Consider the following 26,466-nt stretch of genomic DNA (forward strand, 5'->3'; position numbering starts at 1 on the left):
CACTAGATTTTGCTAGTTGAAACATATAATAATAAGCTTTTATGATCTATCTGTCCCCTCAGATTGAGAGACAGAAGGACACAGAAAAAGTTATAGACAAACAAGCGATTGTAAAAGATGAGTTACTGTATCCTGCTTTTGTGAGGAAGAGAGAAGGCTTTTTTTCCCTCTCTAAATTTTCACACATACAAAAGAACTACAAGCTTAGGTTTTACAACTTCAGCTATTGGTCAAAAGGAAATACAGGACTCAGAAACTCACCAGCTCAGCAGTTCCAGCAAACACGCACACACCACAATATTTTTCACAGAATTGCACCTCTAGAGGCAAGCAAACAAGCCAAACAGCACAGAGAATGCCAGGAGCTAACAGAGTACCCAATACGAAGAGACAATTAAAAATTATTATCTATCAGGTTTTCCATTATCTACCACCTGGCAGATCACCAGATAGTCAGCCATTACCAAGAACCTTCGAGAACCAGACCTCTGTAATTTCAGTAAGCTGTTCAGCAAATGGAATCTCATATTTACCATCTCCACTCCCCCACCAAACTATAAGAACTTGAAACATCTTATTTCCAGAATGGTTTGGAGAAGAAAAGTGGAGTTCTTTATATGTACCATCTTAACTCTCCTAGAACTACAAAGGCAAAACATTTAAAGGATATATATTTTTTTAATTTAATTTTTGGCTGCACTAGGTCTTCGTTGCTGCGCGTGGGCTTTGTCTAGTTGCAGCGAGCAGGGGCTACTCTTCATTGGGGTGCACTGGCTTCTCACTGCGGTGGCTTCTCTTGTTGCGAAGCACAGGCTCTAGGCGCGCGGGCTTCAGTAGTTGTGGCACGCGGGCTCAGTAGTTGTGGTGCACAGGCTCAGTAGTTGTGGTGCACGGGCTTAGTTGCTCCACGGCATGTGGGATCTTCCCGGACAAGGGCTCGAACCCGCATCCCCCGCATTGGCAGGCAGATTCTTAACCACTGCTTCACCAAGGAAGTCCCTAAAACATTTATACTATTAGTATTTTTGTTTCAGAAGCTAAATGGAGTTGCTTGCAAGCATTAGTTCAGTTTCACATTAAATTACAAAATCTAGATCTCTGTGCTTCTGGTATGTTCTTTAGCAGCTGAATAGAGATTCCTACATCCACCATCTCAATCTCCCCCAACCTTCAGGTGTTGGACACACATTTTCAGTAGAGTTTTATGCTGATTTGAGACTCTGCTAAGCACCATCTCAGTGCCTCGGGGAACTCTGTCTAGGTATTTGCACAACCCAGATGTTTGGCATGGTGAAGGGTATCCAAAAGCTGCAAGGGCTAGACACTGGTCCCTCCAGTTTGTCATTCACCCGTCCAAACACAGTCTCTTACATGCTCCAATACTAGCACAGTTGACCCTTAAACAACACAGGTTTGAACTTCGAGGGTCCACTTACACTCAGATTTTTCTCAATAAATATGGTACCTGTATGTAAGTATGTATTTCTTTTTCACATTATCTATTCATGTTAGATGTCTAGTTTAGTCGTATGTATAGCATCTACAGTGTTTTGTATCATATAAGACTGTTTAATATTGATGTGGGTATTGACAGAGGGACAATGCAGCCTGTAAACATTTGATGTAAACTTAACAGTGAATACAGTACAGTACTGGAAATGTATTTTCTCTTCCCTAAGACTTTCTTAATAACATGTTTTCTTTAGCTCATTTTATTATCGTATATAATATAGTATTTAATATATATAACATCCAAATTATGCGGTAATCGACTGTTTATGTTATTGGTGAGGTTTCCAATCAACAGTAGGCTATTAGTAGTTAAGATTGGGGGGGAGTCAAAAGTTATATGCGGATTTTCAATTGAGAGGGGTGGTCGGTGCCTTTAATCCCCGAGTTGTTCGGGGGTCACTTATACTTCCCATACGTTGCTGACCGTGGCGATTTGAGCATTTTACACACACAATCTGAATCCCCCCTTCCCACACACATACACACACCCACTGCAAATACATGAGCTGGATAATCTTCAATCTACTGTTCAGCACATGGAATGAGGTGTTTTACATGTTCCATAATCACCTGCCAACAAATTCAAGAACTGGACACCCGGCCTCTAGTATGTAGTTCAGTGTGCTGGCTGAATGCAGTGTCCACCAGAGCTCTCTCAGCCCCATCACAACTTACAAGTGCCAGACAATGGAACTTCCGGTGTGTTTTTTAGCATGATGGAAACATACATACACCATCTCATTATTATAAAGTTGTAACACTTAGATATTTGAGCTTCTCTTACTTTTTCCAGGACACCTAATGGTTTCTCTAACATGGACAATGTCACTTTTCCCCAACAAACTACAAAAGCCCAACAACTGTCCTTGTATCCATGGAGGGGTATCTTTAATCAGCACCATCCTTTTTCTGAGCCTGACAATTTTACTTTCAGTAAGTTGTTTTTTTGTTTTTGGTTTTGGTTTTTTTGCCTATGGAACGGATTTTCATGCTAAAAAGTGTCCCCAAAACTACAAAAGGAAACACTTTTATTACACCACCATGTTCACTGTGCTGAATGGAAATTTTACTTGTACCATTTTGCAGTGACTGTGGAAGCCATTGTGCTGGGAGGGCCTGGAATTAGCCTGAGCTATTTTGCTAAAGTTCCTGCATGGCCCTGGCTCCTGGTCAGGGCAGGAAGCATACTGATTAGTAATGTTGCTTTGTGGGTTCGAGGAGGTTCAGGGAGACTTCTCCCAGCTCATCAGTGCTGTTGTTTGAAAACAGTGAGACACAAGGACCTACTGTATAGCACAAGGAACTATACTCAATATCTTGTGATGACCTATAATGGAAAAGAATTAAAAAAAAAATATATATATATATATACACACACATATATATGTATAACTGAATCACTTTGCTGTATACTTGAAAATTATTTAATAATTATTAAAATTATTTAATAATTACTTAATAATTTGTAAATTATACTTCATTAAAAATAAATTTAAAAAGTAAAACGAAACAAAGCAAACTAAACAAAAACCAGTGAGACAGAGGATTTGTATGTGGTCTCAGTGAGACCCCCAGAGGGCTCTGCCATTGAAGCTGGTTATGCCTCAGGAATATGCCAAGGGGACCCATGAAACATAAAAATCTCCAGCTACGCCTCTATCTTGGGCTCCCTGGTTCTGAGGTATTCCAGGTGATTCCTGATCCAAGATAGGAAGTGCATCCAGCCACATGTCTTACAGAAGGGTGGACAAAGGATCCTGTACCTGTCCTCTCTGGAGCCCTTACAATGAAACAACCACTAAGTGTGATGCATATTAACTTTACTGCTGTTGCTATATTGTATCCTGTTCCTGTTTCAAACTGTAGCATTTGGATCCCCTGAGTCTTCATTAGCAGTGGATTCCTGTTTAACTGCCCATTAGTTATACAAGTACAGCTGTTCACTTGTATTCAATTCAATATTCCTAATGGATTACCTTACCTGCAGCATGGTCCCCCAAGAGCTGTACACCTGTACTCCGAGCATCTTGTTCAGCACACTGAATGGAGAGTCTTCTGTGCACCACCTACAAGAAACTACAAGAAGCTTGTGCTTCCCTTAAGATTTGGGGTGTTCTGAGTTGACTCTCTTACAGGGCACCATCCCAGTTCCCCAGCAAACTTCAAGAACTTGGTACTTACATGGATTTCCAACACGTTGCTCAGCACACAACATGGGTGACAAGAGGTCAAGGGACTTGGACTCTGTGGTGTTGGCATGTCATTTATACAGGACTGAAACCACCAAGAATTATGACAGGGATTTTGTGAAACGAGTGACAGTGATGCAAGTACTGAAATCTTCAAGGAATGAGAGGGAGAGACCGAGGGGTCTGTAGTGACCACAGCAAACAGGTCTGATGATATGAGATTCAAAGTCGGAGACTTTGGAGAGAGGGACAGAGAATGATCTTTCAGGCAGCAAGGAGAACACCACCTCCGGGCGCAGGGGAAGGAGGGAATGTGGGTGCAGGAGGCATAGTTCAGCAAAGGGAAACCAGGGTGTCGCGGTGGGAGGACCATGGAATGGCCGCTGGGCGGGTGAGAACCAAAGTGGTCCTTGACTGGCATTTGGCCCATGAGATAGCAGCTCCCTGATAGAGGTGCTGTGCATTGGCTCAGTGACACATTCCAGGGGTTGGTCTTACACCTGGAATTGAGCACATGCTGTCAATTTCTGTGGAATCATAAATGAATGAATGGCTCTCTGGCACTGAAACCAGGATAAGACTGTTTGTTGGCAATCTGTCATTCATAGAATACTGTGAGGCTAAGCCTGATCCCTAAATTTTAAGCAGTCTGCACTATGTTAAAATGGATGGGAGGAGGCCAGCTCTGAACTGGGGGTCCACGTGCTGGACTGGATGCAGGAGAGGAAGTCAAGTACAGGCCCCCGCTGGAGACAAGGCTGAAAGGGGCGAGGGGAATGTGTATGTGGGTGGGTAGGACAACAAAGGGAGAGGATATGGGTTTAGAATAGGGTCATTGATCCAGCAATCCCACTCCTGGGCATATATCCAGACAAAACTGTAATTCATAATGATACATGCAGCCCTACGTTCATAGCAACACTATTCACAATAGCCAAGACACAGAAACAACCTAAATGTCCATCGACAGATGCATGGATAAAGAAGACGTGGTATATATACAATGGAATATTACTCAGCCATTTAAAAGAATGAAATAATGCCATTTGCAGGAACAAGGAGGAATCTAGAGATTATCATACTAAGCGAAGTACGTCAGAAAGAGAAGGACAAATACCATATGATATCACTTATATGTGAAATCTAAAATATGACACAAATGAACATATCTATGAAACATAGAGAACAGACTTGTGGTTGCCAAGGGGGGATGGGGGGTGGGAGGGGGAAGGATTGGGAGTTTGGGATTAACAGATGCAAACTATTATATATAGGATGGATAAACAACAAGGTCCTACTGTATAGCACAGGGAACTATATTCAACATCCTGTGATAAACCATAATGGAAAAGAATATATATGTATGTATAACTGAGTCACTTTGCTGTACAGCAGAAATTAACACAACATTGTAAATCAACTATATTTCAATAAAATTAAAAAAAAATAGAATAGGGCCATTGAGAACTAACGCTTTACATCTCTCATGTGTAGTCTGGCATGCTCCTCCGGGGACTTCCGTTGTTAGTCTTAAATCCCGTCACTGATATGTTGAACATGCTTGAGGCATGGATTGTTACCACAATACCACTTGATTTGGGACACAGCCCTTCTACACTTGAGTCGGTGGCGGTCGACTTTCCCAGCCCCTGGATGAACACTGCTATAGCCCCTTGACTTTCCCTCTTTCTCTTACGTAATAAAAGTAGGGGCTCCCCCTTGCAACATGTGGAGTCTTAGCAGATATAGGAGACAGCGTGGGCACCGAAGTATGGGTTCTGGGTTGGTGTCGCCCTGCTAAAGTTGCACAAATGTAGCCTTTTGGGGCAGACATCCTATAAGGATGGAAATAGTTGTGTAATATGGGGTCTGATTTTTCTTTTAAACTCACATTTCCTGTCACATATCTTGATGACTTGAATAATTAGGACATTAACTTGCAATAACATTTAGATGCATGGCAAGTATGAAATTGATACAGTAGAGTTGATATCCCACATTTTAGCTAAGCTTTGTTCTTCGTGAAAGTCTTAAAATGATGCTGCAAATCCTTTGACCCTTCCATCATCAGGAGGTGGGAGCTACGGCTCTTCCCCATGAGAGTGGGGTTGTGACTGCGTCCACCAAGAGAGTCCGGCGTAGTGGAGTGGGGTGACCTCTGGGCTAGGTCATGAAAGGCCATGCAGCTTCTACCTTGTTCACTGGAACGAATGTTCACTCTTGGAGCCCTCCTGAGCCTCCATGTAAGACTTCCAACTACACCAAGGCCACCATGGAGAAGCCTTGTTTAGGTGCTCTGGTCTGCAGCCCTGGTCTTTTGAGTCATCCCAGTGTTAGGTCCTAGCTATGTGAGGAAACAGGCCTTTAGATCAGGGGTTGGCCAACCTCTGCAAAGGGCCAGATCGTGTGGCTTCGTGGGCCCTCTGATCTCTGTCACAACTACTCAACTCTGCTATTACAGCACAGAAGCAGCCATAGACAACACACAGTGAATGGCTGTGTTCCAATAATGCTTATTTGCAAACACAGACGATAGGCCCACACGCTATAGTTTGCTGACCCCTGTTTCCAATCATTCTAGTCCCCAGTCATTGAGCCTAACATCCCAGCAGAGATGGAAGAGGAAAGGCAAACCATCTTCCTTGTGCCCCATCTAAATCTCTGACCCACAGAATCTGTGAATCTAATACAGTGGCTGCTGTTTACCCCCACTGCGTTTGGGGTTGTAGATCACACAGGAATAAATAATTAGACAGTTTTATACTAGGTGGGCCTCATCAGGAACGTGAGACTTAGCAAAGACCTGAAGGAGGAGAATTAACCAAGAGGGGGTGAGTCTGGGGGAAGAGCATTCCAGGCAGACGGAATAGTCGATGCAAAACCCCGCGGTGGTGGCTTCCCTGGTGGTGCAGTCGTTGAGAATCTGCCTGCCAATGCTAGGGGACACGGGTTCGAGCCCTGGTCTGGGAAGATCCCACATGCCGCGGAGCAACTAGGCCCGTGAGCCACAATTACTGAGCCTGCGCATCTGGAGCCTGTGCTCCGCAACAAGAGAGGCCGCGGTAGTGAGAGGCCCGCGCACCGCGATGAAGAGTGGCCCCCGCTTGCCGCAACTGGAGAAAGCCCTCGCGCAGAAACGAAGACCCAACACAGCCATAAATAATAAATAAATTAAAAAGAAAAAAAAAACCCGCGGTGGAAGAGAGCCTGGTGTATATGAGCAGCAGCAAGGACACTGCAGGAGAACAAGGGCTCTGCTGAGATGGCCTGGCGACCTTGCACATCTCCACATAGGCGTGCAGGCGAGCCTTGACTGCAGTCTTACCCAGGTCTTGCGGGACTGTCCCGTGATCCCTCCTGCCGCAGGGGGAGGTGAGCTTGGTGAGCAGCTGCTGCAGGCAGTTTCATATCTCGCTCTCAAGGCGTGCCTGTTTCTCTTCCTTCTCCAGGCTTTCAGTTGAGCAAGGTGTTTCCACGCCTTCCCTCCATGCCTCTCCCTGCCCCCAAGGACACAGCAGCAGCCACCTGTGAAAGTCCATGAAACTGCTCAGCTGTACTTTAGAGTCGGCTGCTCAGCAGCAAAGCCACCCACTCCTCATGTCTGTTCATCTGGCCCCTCGGGCTTGGTGTCATCCTACGGGACTAGGGACGCCAGGAGCTGACATCGTGCTGACTGCTTTTGCTGTCAGTGCAAGTGACAACTTAACTTAAATCCATGTGGGCTGGTTGCCTCCTTACAGCCAAATCTAGCCCAAGTGACCGGCCTAGGGGTCAGGGACTGCTGGACGACAAAGCAGCATAAATGGAGGTGGAGTAAGGAGATGAGGTCAGAGAAGAAAAGGGACCGGGTCGTCTAGGACCTTGAAGGCCACAAGGCAGGACTGTGGGTCTTATGCAGAGAGAAAGCGGGAACCACTGTCCGGTTTTGAGCAGAGGAATGGCTCATGTTGTCAAAGGATCACATTAAAACACATAAATTATAAAAATGTTTCCTTAAAGAAAGTATATATATACATATATATGTAAGTTATTGTTGCGATTATTAGTAAAAGTGGCTGACATTTCTTTCACGGTTAACTTTCTCTGCGTCTGCCTTCCTGGCTCCTCCACACTTTGTCGTTTGGGGGCTGCCTCTTTCCACTCACGCTCTGCACTTTTTTCATTGACGTTTGTCTCCCTCCTTGAGCATCACCTCTCTTGGACTCGGGGACACAGCGAAGAGTTCTTCCCCAGGAGGCGGTGAGCTCCTCGACGCCGAGGCTGGTCTCACCCCTTTGGCCGGGTACCCAGGGGGCGCTCGGCAGGGAGCGCCGCCACGGTGGCCTTGGTCTCTGGGAGCGTTGCGGCCTGGGTTTTGTGTCCGCAGAGCCGAGACTGCGGGACAACCGCAGTCCCCAGGCTGCAGGCGCCTTGTCTTAAGTCTGGTGGCCGCCTCGGGCGCCCGCCGCTCACCCCGCCCAACCCAATCTCCTCCGTCTGTCCCTCCCACCTGCACGTGTTGGACGTCGAGACTGCCCAGAGCCAGGGCCCCTTTCTCCTCCCCACCTCCGGCCGCCCCTCCCCTTTATGGTCCCCACCTCCCTCCCCTCTCTTCAGCCCCCGCCCCCCCATCCCGGTCTGCCCAGGCTCGACCCGAGGCCCGCCTCGGGCCCGCCTCTCCCCGCCCCTCCGGTCCAGCCCCGTCCCTTCCTCCCCCTCCGCGGCTCTCCTCTCCCCGCCTCCTTCCCGCCCCCTCCCCTCCCCGACTGGCTCGGTCCGCTCAGACTCGGCCCGCGTCCTGCCCCCTCCAGCCCTCGGCGCCACCAGCAGCGGCTCGGCTCCGCCACTTCGGCGCTGGCTCCCGGGGCCGCCGGGACTGGGCTGCTTCGCGGGCGCGCTTGGCCGGCGACGCTGCAGGTTCTGGACGTCCATCTGTCCGTCGGTCCGCAGAGAATTTCCAGTTCCGCGGCCCCGGGATGGGGCGGGCCCTGCTGCCGCTCCTGCCGTGGCTTTTCCTCCCCGCGCTGTGGAGGGGAGGTGAGTGCAAGGGGCCGGGGGCCGGGGGCCGGGCGCGGGGGGCCGGGAGCTCGCCGACTCGGGCGCACCCAGCAGCTGGCAAGTTTGCAGACACCTCCTCCCACCCGGCCGGGTGCTGAGGCGCAGGGGCTCCCACCCACGCACTGTCCCGGCACCCAGGCTGGGTCGTGGGCGCGCGTCGCAGTGGAGCCGGGGAGGGGTGGGCACCGAGGGCTCCCCTTAACCTCCAGGAGGGAAACAGAGCTCGGCCGGGCGCGCTGCAAGTCCTGAAATTTTCGGCAGAGGGGAATGCGCCGAAAACTCTTCCCTGGACATGGTTGCGTGGTTGGACTCTGGCTCTGGCGGGAGTTCTGAGAGCCGCAGACCCCATCACTCCCCGAGGGACCGGAGACCAGCAGGCTGCGGGAGTTGGGGTCGCAGTCCCGGTGCTAAGATCCACCAAGGCCAGAGGGCGACCGGGAGGGACTGTTGTCCGGCTGCTCCCCCCGGGCCCTCATGGGCAACATTAGCAGGGACACCCTGGGAGCGTGGGGACCCCGGAAAAAGGGGAAGCATTCTTTTCAGCCCTGTTACTGCTGAACAGAATCTGACGTGCTTGGTCAGCGTCTAGGTTTATCTCGACTCTGCCAGGCATTCCAGTGTAAGTACTTTTACCCATCCAGTACTGGATGGGTAAGTGGTGGCAAGGGAGGGCAGGTCCCATTCTGCATCAGCAGCTTGTTTGGAGGGTAAGTGATTAACGGGTTAGAAGTTTAGTCGCTGATGCATTGCTTAAGGAAGCTGGAAGAAATTTAACCAGGCTTTATACTGAATAAACACATCTCAGGCATTTTCCCTTAACTAAAAGGTTTAGCTTTCACCTATTATAGTCAAAGATGTTTTTTAAGAGTACCTGGAAAGTTCAATTTATAGTTAAACAGTTTACTTCAGATTTTTTCCCTATGAAGTTTTCATTGGAAAGCTCAGTTGCTCAAATAAATTCTTAAGCAGTGCACATATTAAATAACATATGCAATTTATAATTTGGGGCAACGTAGCAATTTGAAGCAAACATCCGAAACCTAAACCAAGCAAAGAATTAAAGCAACTCTGTTCTTTACCCCCAGCCCTCCACCAAACCCTCAAAAATTCCTCAGCATTTCTGCCAGATCCATTTTTCATAATCTGCTGCAAATCTGTTATATTTTGCTACTAGGGAAGGCTGGCCATTAACAGTAGTCTTGGACGTAGTGAATGTGGTGAAAATTATGGGAAAAGTAATAGAAACAGTAGTTCTGGTGGAAGACATTTTTTAAATGGAGTGTTTTTCTGATTTTTTTAAAAAGCTGTAATAAAAAACCTTTTGTAGCCAGTAATCAGCTTAGGCAGATAATCATAAAAGGTCTGTTAAAATCCACCCAGCGGGAAGAATGAAAAGTTTCTCCAGTGTTTCTTTTCCTACCTTTTGCTTTTCATCTTGAATTTACCTGTGAGATGTCTGACAGTGTTACATTTTACTTTGTGAAAAGCTGGAAGAATGGGATTCTCCCTGGCCAAATTAGAGCAGAAGTAAGAGTGCTGTAGGAAGAGATTAGAAATGGAAATTGGACCCCTTGTCTAGTTTTACGATTTTTTTTTTAATATTTTCTAATTTATTTATTTATTTATTTTTGACTGTGTTGGGTCTTCGTTTCTGTGCGAGGGCTTTCTCTAGTTGCGGCAAGCGGGGGCCACTCTTCATCGCGGTGCGCGGGCCTCTCACTGTCGTGGCCTCTCGTTGTGGAGCACAGGCTCCAGATGTGCAGGCTCAGTAGTTGTGGCTCACGGGCCTAGTCGCTCCGCGGCATGTGGGATCTTCCCAGACAAGGGCTCGAACCCGTGTCCCCTGCATTAGCAGGCAGATTCTCAACCACTGCGCCACCAGGGAAGCCCTAGTTTTACGATTTTCATATTGCATGCTGTGGTTTCAAGTGGTTTGCTCACCAGGCAGCAGAGGGGAGAGAGAGACAGGGTGTGAATGTGTGTTTAGACTCTACACTGTAGAGGAATGGATAATTACAATTTACGCATCACTTTAACCCTGGAATCCTCCCTACCCCTCACCCCCACACCATACACACAAACACCCTCCCACAAAGACAAACACACACAGAACTGAAACTGCTGAACCAGGGGCGTTTCTGGGCTCACCAATCCTTCCTTTCTGTTCCGTCTCTGATGGGGGTGCCAGTGAGCAACAAATCAGGCAAAGGGTAGCTCTAGAGGGCCCAGGAGAAGCTGGAGGTCAAGAAATACAGAAGTGGATAAAAGCGAAGGCATTGCAAGGACCTAGCTGTTGATGAGGCCGTGCTTGCCCCTAAACTCAGCCCTTAGAACTAATTGGGCTTTTAAAACTCTTCAGGGTTAGCATTTCTCTCCCAAACTGAAGCTGTCACCACATTACAATATATTGTCAACATTTTCCCAGAAAGAACTTTAAGATGTCTAGTTGCTTATAGGCTTTGTATCAATGGACTCAAATGCTTTGTGGAAGTAAGCAGGGCACATTTCAAAAATAAGTAATTTTTCAAAACTTACACTGATCCACTTCCTTAAAGTTAGGGTTAGGGTTTTTCAAATTGAGAATAATTATTTTTTTAAGTCTTATTTTTAGAAATAATTTCCAGGTTATTCTAGGAGCAGGGCCAGTGGGTTGCCAGTCAGAGCTGGTTACCAACAGGTTGCATCTTTAGGTGCTGGTGAATTGGGAACATGCCGCCAGGTAGAGAGGCTGAGGCCGGACCTTGGTTTAAATGGGTTCCCCGGCCTGGAAATGAACACATGCAGACCCTCCGCTTCCCACATAATGGCCAGAATGAGACTTTGAAGATGGATCGGGCTGGGTTGTCCCCTTGTCTGACATCCTCCAGTGGCCTCCCTTCTTTACCAGAGTTGGCAAGGACTCAGGGGCCTCCCTCTCCCTTTTTGACTCATTTCCAGTTACTCCCCCCTTGTGGCTGGAGCGGCACGTCTCCGGCGCTTTTGCTGTGGATGTTCCCTTTGGCTGGAATCTTTTCCCCAAGATCTGTGCAAACTGGCTCTTTCTAGTCGTTTGGGTCTCAGCTCAGATGTTCTCCCAGAGAGGCCTTCCTTCACTGCCACTGCTGCCAAAGTTATACACACGCACTCCATGAAATAACACTACTGCCACCTGATGGGTTCCTCTTTACTTTCTGAGCATGATGTTCATTTCAGGTGCTCAGTATCTGCGGATGGTATCAAAGACCCAGGCCTCTGCAGGTCTCACCGTGTGTTCCTCCCACTTCTCTCTTCCTACTGGCTTTTCCAGAAACAAGGGCTGCAGCTCCCATGACCTTGTGCTTGGGGCTTGGTTGCTAGAAAACAATCTTTCATTTCACTGTGATGCCAAAGTGATTTCCTTACTAGAAATGTTAGGGTAGATTTTTGGACTATATTAAGGCCAATAGAGCAAGATTAACATATTTTATAGTCTCTTAAGGATCCCAACTTTAAAAAAAAGTCAAAAGCTAATTTTTCATGTTAAAGACACAGTTTTAACAGCTCCTTGCCCAGGGCAAATTGCCCGATTCCCAGGTCATTGGGGTCCCGAGTGCCTTGACTCTGGCCTGTTGTTACTAGTTTAATCTTAAACCAAAGCACATGGCTCTGGTTGGGATGCATCTCAGCAGGAAGTTAATCATTATAAAACCTGAAAAAAGCGGGTTCACCCTGTGTGTTTCTAGGGCTTGGAATGAAAATTAACAGGGGCTGCAGCTCACGGGCTGAGTGGCCAGCGGGCTGGGCTTCCTGTCCTGCCTAGCTGGCCTCTGGGGAGCCCTGGGGCAGTGACTAACTCTCAGGACCTCAGTTTCCTCACCGGTCCTGTGGGACTCTTTGTTATTTATGGAAGGATGAATGAGCCAATGTCACATGGTAAATGCTTCAAAACTGTTAGCCATTATTACCCATGCTTCCTTTCCCTTTTCAACTCAAATTTTGCGGTAATTGTTTTTCTTAAACAAAAGGTATTGGGCGAAAAGTTTCTTCTTTTCTCACTGAAATTTGCCCTAAATTGCAACTTGAAATATGAGGGCGGACCTGTGGGCCATCCGCCACTGTTCAGAGCACTCTGGTGGAGGGGCTGAGGGTGTCCATCCCGGAACGCTGAAGTCCTTGCTCTGTGGGACTGTTTCCTAGTAGTTCTGCTAGCAAAACCCACGCTTGTCGCCTCAGATGAGGCAGGGCCTGTCCTGACCACTCCCCTCCTCACCCCCCCATCACCCTCACTTGTTGAATTCAGACTTAACTTAGTCCAGGAATCGCTTCCTGTCATGTGCTTCTCAGGAAGGTATAAAAATGAAGTCCAATTCCTGCTCAGCTTTTCCCACATCACTCTACGCTAAAGTGGGTGTGGTTTTGTTTTGGTTTTGTAATTTTTTGGGGGGTTGTTTGAGTGTAAACATCCAGATAATTCCTTTCCTTTTTTCCAGCTAAAACTAGGTTCGCCAAATGCAGTCTTCCGGCTGCAATGGCTAGAGAATGAGGCTTTATTTCTTCCATGACGTTCTGTGTCTGAGTGGGTGTGTGCAGGTAGTCTTGTAGCAGATAGACCAGACAGGGAGGCCCAGGTGCACTCCTGGCTTCCAGATGCTTCCTGTTTGGTGGCAGGTGTAAGCGAGCCCCCAGGTACCCTGGGAAAGGCCCAGACTCCTCTGCATCCCACACTCTGGGCATTTGCTAACCCCTGACCCAGAGGTAACTTGTTCCCTATCTTGTTCCTTGTTCCAGCCCTGCTGCCTCCAGCTAAAATGCTGAAAATGCAGCCTGGCAGGAGGATCCTGCAGCCCGTCTTTGGAGAGCAAGAATACCGAAAGTACCTACCAACCCAGCACTTTCTCCTTCCTAGGCCTTATTTTTCTTTGTCTGAAGTGTGGCTATTGAAGTGTATGGAAGATTTTTAACCACAGTGAGGGCCCAGGTCTTCCCCAATTTTGTGAGGCCTGGAAGCCTGGCCCCTCCAGCACCTGGAGCAGCTGGGCAGCCCTCCCTTCTTGGTTGCCTTGCCATTCCCACTCTGTCTGGGCCTCTGCCAGCCAGCAGGATCCAGTAGGCCTGGCCTAGCTGCCACATCCAGGTCACCTCCTTAGGTCCTGGTGTTTTCAAGTGAAGGAAAGATAGTATGTCTTCAAGAGTTTGTTGAGAAACCTGCACTCCATTCTAAACCATTTTATTTCATCCTTTTGTTCATTTCATCCACTGTTAGTGCTTCTTTCACTTAATGATAAAATGGATTTTCCACGAGTCTTGGGGGTGGCAGGGGTGGGGGAAGGAGCAGGGCAGAGGGGAGAGGGAGAAAAAGAGAGAGAGGAGACAGATGTTGACTTTATGTTTGGACCAATATCATATATGAGAAGTTTTACACCAAAAGCTAAGCATGTTTGAGAGACTTACACTTGGAGAAAAACCATTGCATTTCATAATAGCAATGCATAGATATTCGTGGCACCAAATTTTATGCTTGTATGTTTCTCCTTGTCTGCAGTCATTAACGGTGTCTTCTGGATTTTTCCCAGTCGATCCCTTCAAAGGTGTTGTCTAGCTTCTGGGGAGCCAGCCAAGGGCCCAGCGGGATCTGATCATCATGGGGTTTGAGCTCTGCCCCAGCTCACTCGGTCGGGGAGGGGGCCCATCCTCACAATTTAGGTCTCAGGCTGGCGCTCGACAATCAGGCAAACACTGTCTGACAGATCCCTTTTCTTTGTAGTCTGCTTTTTGGGGCACGGGGTGGGGTTGGGTGCTCTAGCTACCACGGCATTCAGGGCCAGTAGACGCCTTAGAATGTGCCTGAGTTCTGGTCCTGCCTCTCCTTGGACATACAAAGGAAAGCCTTGTTTATTTTGGAGACGAGATTGTTTTACTATTGTTAAGCCGTGGGGCTTTTTAAAGCTACTAATAGAAGACCGACTTCATTATCGTTTTAGAAAATGATCTTTTTACCAGTAAGGACAGGCTGTCTTCGTGGAGAATATTAGAACATAGACTCAAACTTGCTGAAAGTACTTTTCTGTCCCTGCGCTACTTAGTGAATGCACAGCGAAGTGATGAATATTCATGGGCTCCCAAGGGTGGCCTGTCTGTGGAGGCCTGTTTTCCACTCGCCGCAGTTCAGGGCAGGCTGCCTCCACGCAGGAAGTGAAAGCAGCCTGTAAGCCTTTTTCCAACTCTGGCACACGATTCGAAGATTTGTGGATGAAAACAACGTTCTTTGAAAGTTTGGGGACAAAGAAAAAAAGAAGCTCTTAGATTTAGCATGAGATCTGAAGCATTAGGTTAAAAAAAAAAATAACCACTTTGAGAGTCTGAAGATGTAAGTCCTCATCCCAGTTTCAACGTGCAGGGGCAGCTGGGGTGTGATGCTTCGCCTTTCAGAAATGCTTCGCCTTTCTGAAATTCCACATCTCTGTTGATTAAATGGCGTGGGGGGCGGGTTGCAGATAGGTGATTCTGGGGCCCCTGGTGGGCAGAAAATGGATTGCATCTGAAGGAGACAAGTGGGCTGTGATGTTTTCTCATCGTGAGGTTCAGACACGGTGCCTTCCATGAGTGTGACGCCGCCAGACCCCAGCCCTGCGCCTGACGCTGGCAAAAGGAGTGCAGGCATCAGCCCAGAAGTGGGGCCAGCGGCAGCGTGGGGTATCTCTTAAAAATGAGTCATACCAGTGGCTTCTTTACTGTGGGAAGTTGCCCTTCCCCGCTGCCTGGGCTGTGTCCCCATGAAGGACCCCCTCCAGCTCTATCTGGGGCAATAGAATAGTCTGGAAACACGGAGGTGTATTTCTGAGGATACTGGACCTGCCCAAACAAATGACAATATGTTAGGTCACAAATTAAGTCTCAATACATTTAAAAGGATTTAAATCAGACAAAGTGTGTTTTCTGAACACGTGGAATGAAGTTAAAAATTAACAATGGAAGAAATTTAAGAAATCACAAACATAGAAATTGAACAACACTACTAAATAATGAATGGGTCAAAGAAGAAATCACAAAGAAAGTTAGAAAATATTCTGAGATGAATGAAAATGAAAACACAGCAAAACTTATGGACTTATGGGATGCATCTAATGCAGTGCTAAGAGGGAAATTTATAGCTGTAAACACTGATATTGGAAAAGAAGATAGCTCTCAAATCAATAACCTAAACTTCCACCATAAGAAACTAGAAAAAGAAGAATAAACTAAACCCAAAGCAAGCAGAAGGAAGTAAATAATAAAAACTAGAGAGGAAATAAGTGAGATATCACTTTATACACATTAGGATGGGAATAACAACAACAACAACAACAACAACAAAAGGCCAATAACATGTTGGCAAGGATTTGGAGAAATTGAAACGTTCATATACTGTCGTTGGGAATGTAAAAGGGAGCGGCCTCTTTGGAAACAGTTTGGCAGTTTCTTAAAAGGTTAAACATGAAGTTACTATATGGCCCAGCAATTCCACTCTTAGGTGGATATCCAAGACGAATAAAAAATGTATATTCACACATACAAAAACAAACAACAAAAAGAGTCTAATTATTCAATATTATGATATAATTTAATATTTAGAAATTTAGAACTATTTTATAAAATAAATTGTAGAATGTAAAGCTCCAAAGCATTTTGGCTGCGAGGACAAGGAGAAAGTCAACTAGGAAACATTTTCAAAATACAGAAGCCCAGGTCCCACCCAGGACCTATGGACTCAGTCTTTGGGGTGTGACCCTGTCCTGCGTGGGTCCAGGCCGTCGTGTGCCACATCTCTTGTTACACTCCATGGATCCAGTGTGTCTGATTCTTGAGGAGGGGTGCAGAGCCTCACACCAGTCCCTGGACCCGTCCCCCCAGGGGCATGTATCAGAACCTGGCCACTGAGGGTAAGAATAAAATAGTTATGTTTATCCAGGGAAGACAGCAAGTCTTGGACTAGGGTGAGAACTGTGAGGCTGGACGATTCCTCAAGCCAAGTGCTCTTACTGAGACAGGAAGCGGGCAGGGCACACAACCTTTAAAAGAATGACCTAGCCCTGGAGGACATGACATAAACTGGTTAGAACCAACCAGGTCCAAGATGGCAGGCGAGTCGACTTCCACTAGACTTTGAGCCTCATTATACACGCATGGTAATATATCAGCCAAATGACACACCCACAGGAGCCACGACAGTTCCCAGGTCAACCATAAAAGGTCAAAAAGTGGGCAGTGACCCAATTCCTGGAAATCTGCACCTTCCCCAAAATAGTTGCAATAATCCTCCCACTCATTAGCCTATGAAATTACCCACCCCTATAAAAACCAGCAACCCCCATACCCTAGCACCTCTTGCCTTCTGAGATGGCCCACACTCTGTCTATGGAGTGCATTTCTCCCTGAATAAACCTTCTTTCACTTTACTATCGCTCACTCTTGAATTCTTTCCTGCGTGAAGCCAAGAACCCACACTTGGCGGCCCATCCCAGGGACTCGCCTGAGACCATCCTCTTGTACCCCACTCTTCTTCCTGCAACATTATGATTTGGGGACCTACGGGTGGAAGAAAGATTCAGGGAGGGATCCCATCATTCTTATCAGGTGAAGAAAGGCCTATCTTTCTCTTTTTACCATTACATTTTTTTTTCTTACCTACTCTTTTATTTACATACTCAAATCTTGTGATGAAATATTTAGGATACACAAAAGAATATACAGGAATAAAACTCACCTCTGTACTCACCACTCAGCATCAGAAATCAGACATGAGCAGTACAGTTGAAGCCCCCCACTGCTCCCCTCTCTAGTCTCATCCCCTTGCTCCCCTCCCCCTGGACAAAAGCACTAGCCCCTCCCCGCCATTTGGTGTTTTAATTCCCACTCATCTCTCTATCCTTTGATCACGCATAATTATATTGGTAACACTGTAGTGTTACCATGTCCTTGGGGTTTACATTTGTTTGCACGTTACAGAAAACCTCGCTTCAGCGGCTCCACCAAAGGGGACATCAACTGGGAGTCCTACCATTCAGTTCAGTTTTGACACGAACTACCTAGAGTGAGCAGAGACTCCACAGGTTAAGGGCTCAATCCCGTAAGACTGCCTCCCCGCCCAGCGCCCACTTCAGACACCAGCTCAAATGGAGTGTCCAGGCTGCCCACACTTCTGCCCAGCTGGCTATAAATTCAGAATTCCCATGGCCTCCTCTCCCCCTCAGCTTTGATACTTCGCTAGAATGATTCACAGTACTTAGGAAAACGCTATACTTATGATTACTGTTTCATTATAAATGATACAACTCAGGAACAGCCAAATGGAAGAGACACATAGGGCAAGATATGTGGGAAGGGGCTCAGGGCTTCCATGCCCCCTCCGGGGTACCGCCCTCCCAGCTCATCACCAACTCAGAAGCTCCTCAAACCTTGTTGTTTAAGCCTTTTATGTGGGATTTTATTACACAAGCATGATTGTTTAAATCATTGGCCATTGGTGATTAAACTCAATTTCCACTATTAGAGACGTATTTGACCCCACAGGCATCCGGGATGAGCCACTTTTCTGTCACCATATTTTGAAATTCATCCTCATTAAACTTAATAAATCCCCACTTCTTGGGGATGTGGATTTTCTGGTGGCCAGGGAACTTGAACTTGGCCCTGCGCAGGGCATCAATCACGTGCTCCTTGTTCTGCAACTTGATGTGGATGGACATTATGACCTGGCCAGTGTGGACACTGGCCACTGTGCCCTGGGGCTTTCCAAAGGCACCGTGCATACCTGTCTGGAGCCTAGATTGGGTTTAGCATGCCAAACATGAATGTCCACAGCAAAGGGCTGTCTCCAGGGTCCCTTAGAGCAGCCCATACAGGCAACAGGCTGCATGTACTTCCGAGGAGGCTGCTGTTTGCAGCCACTGCACACTGGGCTCCCATGGGGAAGAGGGCATGGTGGGCTTAGTTGGCTGCAAACATAGTATTTAATTATTATACTTTTGATGTCTTCAGAGTCTATAGTGATGTTCCCTGTTTCATTCCTGATATTAGTAATTTTTGTCTTCTTTTTTTCTTTGTCAGTCTTGCTAGAGATTTATCAGTTTTATTGATCTTTTCAAACAACCAGCTCTTTGTTTCATTGATTTGCTCTGTTGCTTTTCTTTTTTCAGTGCATTTCCTATATTTATTTTCTTCCTTCTGCTTGTTTTGGGTTTGCTTTGCTCTTCTTTCTCTATGTTATGAGATTAGACTACTAAATAAAATTTCCCCTCAAAACTGTGTCAACTGTGTGCCACATATTTTGATACATTGTAATTTCATTTTCATTCAGTTCAATGTATTTTTTTAAAAATTTCCCTTGAGACTTCACCTTTGATCCATAGATTATTTAGACATTTAGTTTGCAAGTATTTGGAAAATTTCTTGTTACCTTCTGTTATTAATTTATAATTATTTCCATTGTAATCAGAGAGTATAAACTGTATGATTTTTAGTTCTTTTAAATTCGTTGAGATTTGCTTTATGGCTCAAGATAATGGTTTTTCTTGGTTTATATCGTCATTTGGAAAGAATGTGTATTCTGCTGTTGTTTGGGTGGAATGTTCTATAAATGTAGTCTAGATTCTTTTCATTGGCAATCTCATCAAGTTCTTCTTTATCCTTGCTTATTTTGTGCCTAGTCCTTTGATTGATTGTTGAAAGAGAGTTGTTGGAAGTCTCCAATTATAACTGTTGATTTGTTTATGTCTCCTTTCAGTTCTGTCGGTTTTTGCTTCACATATTTTGAAGCTCTTTGCTTTAGTGCATACTCATTTAAGACTGCTATGTCTTCTTGATAGATTGACTCTTATCATTACATAATGTGTCTTACTGTCTCTGATAATTTTCTTTGTTTCGAAATCTACTTTATCTGATGTTAATGTAGGCATCCTGGTTTTCTTTTGGTTAATGGTTGCATGATGTCTTTTTTCTTTTTGTTCAACTTGCCTATATCATTATATTTGGAGTGAATTTTTTATAAATGGCAGATAGTTGGGTCATGTTTTCTAATCTACTCTGCCATTATCTGTCTTTTAATGGAAATATTTATGTCATTTACATTTAATGTAATTTGTGGTCTATTAGGTGTTGATGTTTTACCAGTTCAAGTGAATTATAGAATCCCTACCTTCTTCTAAGTCCCTTTACCTCCCCCATTTAAAGCATAATTATCTTAAATATTTCCTCTTTATATATAAAGCCACATCAGACCGTGTTACAGTTTTTCTTCAACCATCAGACATAGTTTAGAAAAATCAAGAGGAGGAAGAAATTCTATTGTATTGACCAGTATTTTTGCTTTCTGTGTTTTTTCCTCCCTCCTGATGATTCAGGTTTTCTTTTTTTATTGTTTCCTTTCTGTTTAGAGAATTTCCTTTAGCTATTCTTTTAGAGTAGGTCTGCTGATGACAAAGTCTCTTAGTTTTCCTTAATATGAGAATATTTTGATTTCCCCTTCATTTCAGAAGAATTCTGAGTTGACATTCCTTTTCTCTCATCACTTAGGAAAATGCCCACTTCCTTCTATCCTCCATGGTTTTTAATGAGAAATTCACTGTCATATGAATTGGTTTTTCCCTATAGGTAAGGTGTCATCTCTCTCTCTCAGTGCTTTCAAAATGTTTTCTTTGTCTTTAGTATTCAGAAGTTTGATTATAATGTACCTTGCTGTGGATATTTTTTGGGTTTATCTTATTTTGGGTTCATTCAGATGTTTAATTTTGTAGATTTATATCTTTTGTCATATTTGGGGAGTTTTCAGCCATTATTTCTTCAAGTGCTTTTTCAGCCTTGCCATCTTTGTCTTCTCCTTCCAGGACTCTGATGACACAAATGTTAGCTCTTTAGGAATATAGTCCTACAGGTTGCAGAGGCTCTGTTCAGTTTTTTCTGTTGTTCAGATTGGATAATTTTCTATTGTTCTATCTTCTGGTTCACTGATTCTTTCCTCTGCCCCTTCATTCTGCTGTTGAGCACATCCACTGAGTTTTTTATTTTGGTTATTGTATTTTTTAGTTCAAAAATTCCCATTTGTTTCTCTTCTCAATCTTCTCTTTCTTTACTGAGACTTTGTATTTATTTGCTAAGGCTTCCTATTTTATTCATGTGTTTCATATTCGTAATTGCTCATTGAAGTATTTTTATGATTCCTTCTTTAAAAGCTTTTTCAGATAATTCTCTGTCATCTTGGTGTTTGTATTTCGTTCAGTTTCAGACAGAATTTTTTAATTGAAACCTAGACATTTGGGGTACTATGAGACTGACTTATTTGTCTTTTGTTTTACTTGGTTTTCTCTGAAATGCTGTGGTAGGGGGCCTCACTGCCTGGTGGGGGTAGAATCCTAGGTTCCCCACTCAGCCTCCATTGACATCGAAGTGTGGGATGGTCCTCGTCCTCATTACTGCTGGTCAGGGGTGGGGTGGGAGTTCTGGCTGAGGGAGGGGTAGGAGTGCCTGATTACCTTCCAGCTGTTCCCCACCTGACCTCCACTGACGCTAGGGAGTAGTGAAAGCCCTGAATCTCTACTAGGCTTCCTCTGATACCACCCTGCTGGGGATGAGGAGGGATGCCTTGTTAATGCCATGTGGGAATAAAAGTCGAGGCTCCCCACGTGGGCTTTACTAACACCAACCAGTAGGGATGAAAGTGCCAGTTCCCTCCTTGGCCCTCTCTGATACCACCCAGTGGAACATTTGTGGCACCTCTTTACAGCCTGGTAAGGGTCCAAGTCCAGGCTCCCCACTTGACCTTTGCTGGCATGGGTGGGGATGGGACCGTGGTTTTTACTGGGCTGTTCGCCTGGAGGAGAGCAGTTTACTGTTTAAAAGCTTTCTGTCTTGCTGAGGTGCCCTTTCCTAGTCCTTTGACTAGAGATAGCAAGCTTTTGTTGTTGTTTTTTGTCTTTGCCTGTTAGCATTTCCAAATCTGGGACACACAGGACAAAAGGAGACCCAGGGAATTCGTCACCATGTTGTTCCTGGGTCCTGAGGTCCCTAGTCGGTTTACCATCTGTCCACTCTTCAGGGTTTTAAAAAATGTTCGTTTTATTTATCAATATAATGCCCAGTGTTTTTAGGTGTACTTAGTGGAAGAAATAGGGGAAAGTCCATCTACTCTGTTTTTGGAGGGAATTCTGTGCCCTCTGTCACTTAGGAAAGACTTGGACAAACTGTGCTTGCTAAGGTGTTTGGTCTTTAGCAATGGTCACGTTTTAAAAGGAAATATTTTTTCCTGAAAAGAAAGGCTAAAATTAATAGGATTTCAGGTATTGGTGGGCTGGAGGATGTGTGTCAAGGATGGCAGGACAGAGGAGTTAAACTTGGGGACAGAGTATCTCTCCTGGGTCTTGTGAAAACCATAGCTGGTTCTTGTGGAGAAGCAGCCCCAGACGACACGGGGACCAGGGGGGCGGCTGCTTCACAACCCTGGCCGGAAAGTGTCCCCTCAGCCTTTCTGTGACACTTGGCATGCTGCCAAAGGGGAAAGAGAAGGAAAGCCACCCTTGGTTGGGTAAACATATATTCCTGTTTCACTGCAAGAGGCTGAATGATCTAAGCCAGCATAATCGGTTCCATGTGTTGGCCTTTGATAGTCCAGACGTGACTAGTTGCACCTTTGAAACAAGGCAGATCAGATGTTTCATGTTATGAAAGCCATAACTGGCATAGATTGTGTACCTGTGCAGTGTTCCGTGTGCAGTGTTCTGCTCTGATCTCTGAGAGAAGGAGGTGTTACCTGTCTTCCTTCACAGATGAGGAGACTGAGTCTCAGAAGGACAAGGGACTGGCATCTGGCCTCTGAGTGGCAGAGCTGGGACTGAACTCAGGCACCAGAGTTCTTGTTCTTCCCACGCTCCCAAGCCACATGGATTCTAAGCATCAGGGCTAAACCTTCAGGGGCCCCCCCCACCCCCAAGATGATTTGAGCCACCGGATGGATCCATTCCCTAATTCTCTAGGAATTAGGTCTGACCCTAATTCCTCTAGAATCACTAGAGGAGATTTTTTAAAATCCCAATGCCTAAGCTGCACTGCTGGCCAGTTAATTCAAGCTCTGGGTGAAACCTAGGCATCAGAACTTTAAAAGCTCCCCTAGAGATCCTGATGTTCTGCTGGTTTTGGAAGCATGGTGGAGAGTTAGAAAATGATGGGGAAGAGTCAGTCGCAGTCTGCTGGGGAAGCTTCTTTTGCAAAGCACTTCTATCAAGAAACAGTCAAATGCTCAAGTCAAAAAGTGAGGTGCAGGCTGAAGGGGGTTATGGGGGGCTGCCTAAAGCCCTTTGAGTTCCTTGGAGCTTCTACTGCTAAAGTGTGTGCACAAGGCCAAGCAAGGGGGAGAGGCACCTGTGGGGCTCCAGTCTTTCTTTTGGGAGCCAATGCATTAGGGGGCCAGGGGAAGTGAGGAGTCACCCTGATAATCATGGGTTTGGCTCAGAGGCCCGAACCCCCACACATCCTCCAGGTGAGGGCACAGAGAGGCTGGGTAGCTTGCTTGGTGTGTTGGGGTCCCTGTTTGCCCCTCTACACCCCTCCCTCATCCTGCTCTATGCCCCAGGAGGCCAGCCTAGGGGGAGGGCGGCAATGAACTCCCTGGGCTCTGGCTCCAGCTGGTTTGTGCTAAAGGATACTAAGTTGCATTTACTTAACTAAGTATAACCCACGCAGGCATTGTTTATCTGAAATCCAAGTGTAACTGGGGCATCCCGTTTTTTATCTGGCAACCCCGTGCCTGCCCCGCCCCCCCCTCCGGAACCTGTGTAGAAAATCTGACTCACCAACACCATGTTTTATACCAACCCCACTTTTTACCCTGTGCAGGCATCCCAGTGGTTCACTGTCACCTCTGCTTTTTTCTGCTGAGGCTGTGACCCCTCCAGGCACAAGCAACCCACCAATTACTCCCCCTTCTTTCCGGTAAAGCCCCTGCTGGGGCCCCTTCCCTCAGGTCAGCTCTCAGTTTCTGCCTGCACTTTTCCTGCACTAGGTGCATTTATCCCATGAATGGCCCTTCTTCTTTTTAATTCTCTCCAAGTGGCGGAGTGCTGTGCACTCAAGTTAATTTTTACCATTTACAATTTGGGGACAATCAGGTCAGGTGATTTCAGGTGGAAGGTTTTTTTAAAATGTCCTCTCATTCAGCGTTGCTACGCTTTATCAACTGAGAATCCTTTGCGTTTGCATAAAGTGAAATGATTCTAAGTAGACAGTTTCTGCTTGTTCTGGGTTTGGCCTCAGCCATCTTCGGGGGTGAGAGGAGGAGTTTTTAACCAACTGACAGCGAAGCGCCCACGGACACGATTCAAACATCGGCCTGGGGGGCACACATGGAATGGGGGGGCTCTGGTCCACAAAACAGCCCTTTCTCCTGGGGGGGCCGACACAGGGTGTGACAAGGGGGAGGGACGGGGAGTGGGCACAAACAGGATTCCAGATGCCAAAAAGCCTTTTCTGTAAACTGCAAACCCACCCCAGAATGGGGCCTTTCTCCTCCCAACCGCTGGGGCCTGCTTGATAGCAGATCCCACCGTGGGCAGCGCGGCTGAGGAACCCTTAGCGCCTGGGCAAAAGTGCATCCTCCTGCCCCGCGGTGGGGAGCAAAGAACCCCTAGGAGTTCAAGGATAAGTCCTCTCTCTTGCAGCCTCCTCTGGGTCTCCGGATTTTGAGGCTGAACTTCAGAGAGCTCGGCTCATGTCCCCACCTGTTCTGTTGTCTGAGAAGGAGTAGGAAGAGCCCGGGTGTGGGTCCCACTGGCTGGCACGTCAGCCCTGCCGTTATTTGACCCATCCGGCCAAGGTGCTTCCGGTCCCTTCCCAGGTCTTCGGGGTAGTAAAGCAGGCTGATGGCACATAACACCAGCCTGCGCTCTCCCTCCCGCGCAGCTGCCGCCCTGCCCAACCCTCCTCTTGCAGCTTGGAGGAACTCCAGGGTCAGGGAGGCGGCGTAAGGTTGCCACTCCACCTACTACCTCGGGACCTGCGATTTCAGCAGCCGCTGCTTCCTTTATCCACCTTGGGCTGTGATCCTGAAGCTTCAATAAAAATCTAAAGGAGCTCACGCTGGGAAAGAGTGGTGAAGACCAGCCCTGGAGAGATTCCTTAGAGCTCTCTTTTCTGATTGCATCAATGCCCACTTAACAGAAAGGACTGGGGGGGTCGTTACGCAAACGCAAAGGATTCTCAGCATGGTGGAGAGTTAGAAAATGATGGGGAAGAGTCAGTCAGTCGCAGTCTGCTGGGGAAGCTTCTTTTGCAAAGCACTTCTACCAAGAAAAAGTCAAATGCTCAAGTCAAAAAGTGGGGTGCAGGCTGAAGGGGGTTACTTCACAGACCTGAGGTATGCTTTTTGCTCTCATTCATGGGTGGCAATTATGTTGCTCCAGAGTTGCCATTCTCTATGCATTGTCTAAGACAGACCTTACCCATTAGTCCCAGCACCCATTCCCACAAGGCCCAGCAATTCCTCCTTCATGTGGTCAACAGGCCGGGTTCAGATGCAGGCCAGTCACGGCAGCAGCTGGTGTCTGTGGAGGCGCTGATCATCTGATCTCGTCTTCTCCCACCCCGCCGGGTACTCCTATCCTTGCAAGGGGTCAGAGCGTGACGGAGCTTTCCTGAGGTCATGGGTCAGGCATCCAGGGACCGGGTGGGCCTTGGCTCTCTAACCACAGAGTTGCTGGCCAACCCCCAAGCATCACTGCCCACCAACCCGCCTGCCATCATGCACGCTCAGCAAGCACTCAGCAAATATTCATGGATTTAAGGTGGGTGTCTTTATGAAGCTGGCCTTGGAATCTGGTCAAGGCCTGGGTGGTCATTGGAAACACAGGGGCACACAGCAGGGGCGCTCCACGACCACCTCCAGGACTGGATGGGTGTGGCCCCCTGGGGTGGGCAAATGAACTGCTGGAACATGTGGACAGCTCCTCTTGGACCTGAGTGGGAGGCCATTTATCCAAGTTGTTCAGCTGCATTTGCTTGTGAGGCCAAACTTCCCACTTTAGCTGTTGTCCCGTCCACATGAGAAAATAACCGTGAAAGAAGATGGGAGTGGGTAAGGGAAGGGTAAGATTTCTCGTGAATTCCAGCGGCAGCCTGCTTTTCCACGTGTGCCATGGAGAGAGGACCAAATTCTCATTAAGACTCTGGCTGTGGGCTTTTAATACACCTCTGACTCTGGCTAAAAACATTGTCTCTTGGGCTTCCCTGGTGGCGCGGTGGTTGAGAATCTGCCTGCCAATGCAGGGGACACGGGTTCGAGCCCTGGTCTGGGAAGATCCCACATGCCGTGGAGCAACTAGGCCCGTGAGCCACAATTGCTGAGCCTGTGCATCTAGAGCCTGTGCTCCACAACAAGAGAGGCCGCGATGGTGAGAGGCCCGCGCACCGCGATGAAGAGTGGCCCCCACTGGCCGCAACTAGAGAAAGCCCTCGCACAGAAACAAAGACCCAACACAGTAAAAAATAAATAAACAAATAAATTAAATAAATAAATAAATAAAAACATTGTCTCCACAATGGGGATCATCAAACAGGCCCACCACGTTTGCTTTTGTCATCTTGAAAATGAATTGACAGGAATACGTTAATAAAAAGTAAAAGTTTAAAAAAGTTTTGGTCTGATCGCATCCTCCTACCATCACTACCTCCCCCCGCCAACAAAATAATTTTAAAGTCTTCCACTTCTGTGAGGAAAAACAGGGGGAGGGACATTATACAACTGAAGTAG

General features: G+C 46.7%; 1 protein-coding gene and 1 long non-coding RNA gene across 3 annotated transcripts in view; one reads left to right on the forward strand and one right to left on the reverse strand.

Moving 5' to 3' along the window:
- Positions 1-2,860: 2,860 nt before the first annotated feature.
- Positions 2,861-8,005, reverse strand: LOC309643847. Its single transcript, XR_014254102.1, has 2 exons — positions 7,847-8,005; positions 2,861-7,226 (listed from the first exon to the last, which is right to left on the reverse strand). It is a non-coding gene; the product is annotated as an uncharacterized lncRNA (long non-coding RNA).
- A 470-nt stretch (positions 8,006-8,475) lies between these two features.
- Positions 8,476-26,466, forward strand: part of MERTK (MER proto-oncogene, tyrosine kinase) — a 113,859-nt gene continuing 95,868 nt past the window's right edge. Inside the window, exon 1 of one of the 2 annotated variants that reach the window (XM_082426779.1) lies at positions 8,476-8,717. In XM_082426779.1, coding sequence (XP_082282905.1) covers positions 8,657-8,717 — 61 coding nt within the window. In that variant the 5' untranslated portion in view covers positions 8,476-8,656. The remainder of the gene's footprint in view (positions 8,718-26,466) is intronic. The other variant, XM_082426778.1, reaches the window with a different exon arrangement.

This window comes from Balaenoptera physalus, assembly GCF_965194825.1.
Source record: "Balaenoptera physalus genome assembly, chromosome: 15".
Classification (NCBI taxonomy): Eukaryota; Metazoa; Chordata; class Mammalia; order Artiodactyla; family Balaenopteridae; genus Balaenoptera; species Balaenoptera physalus.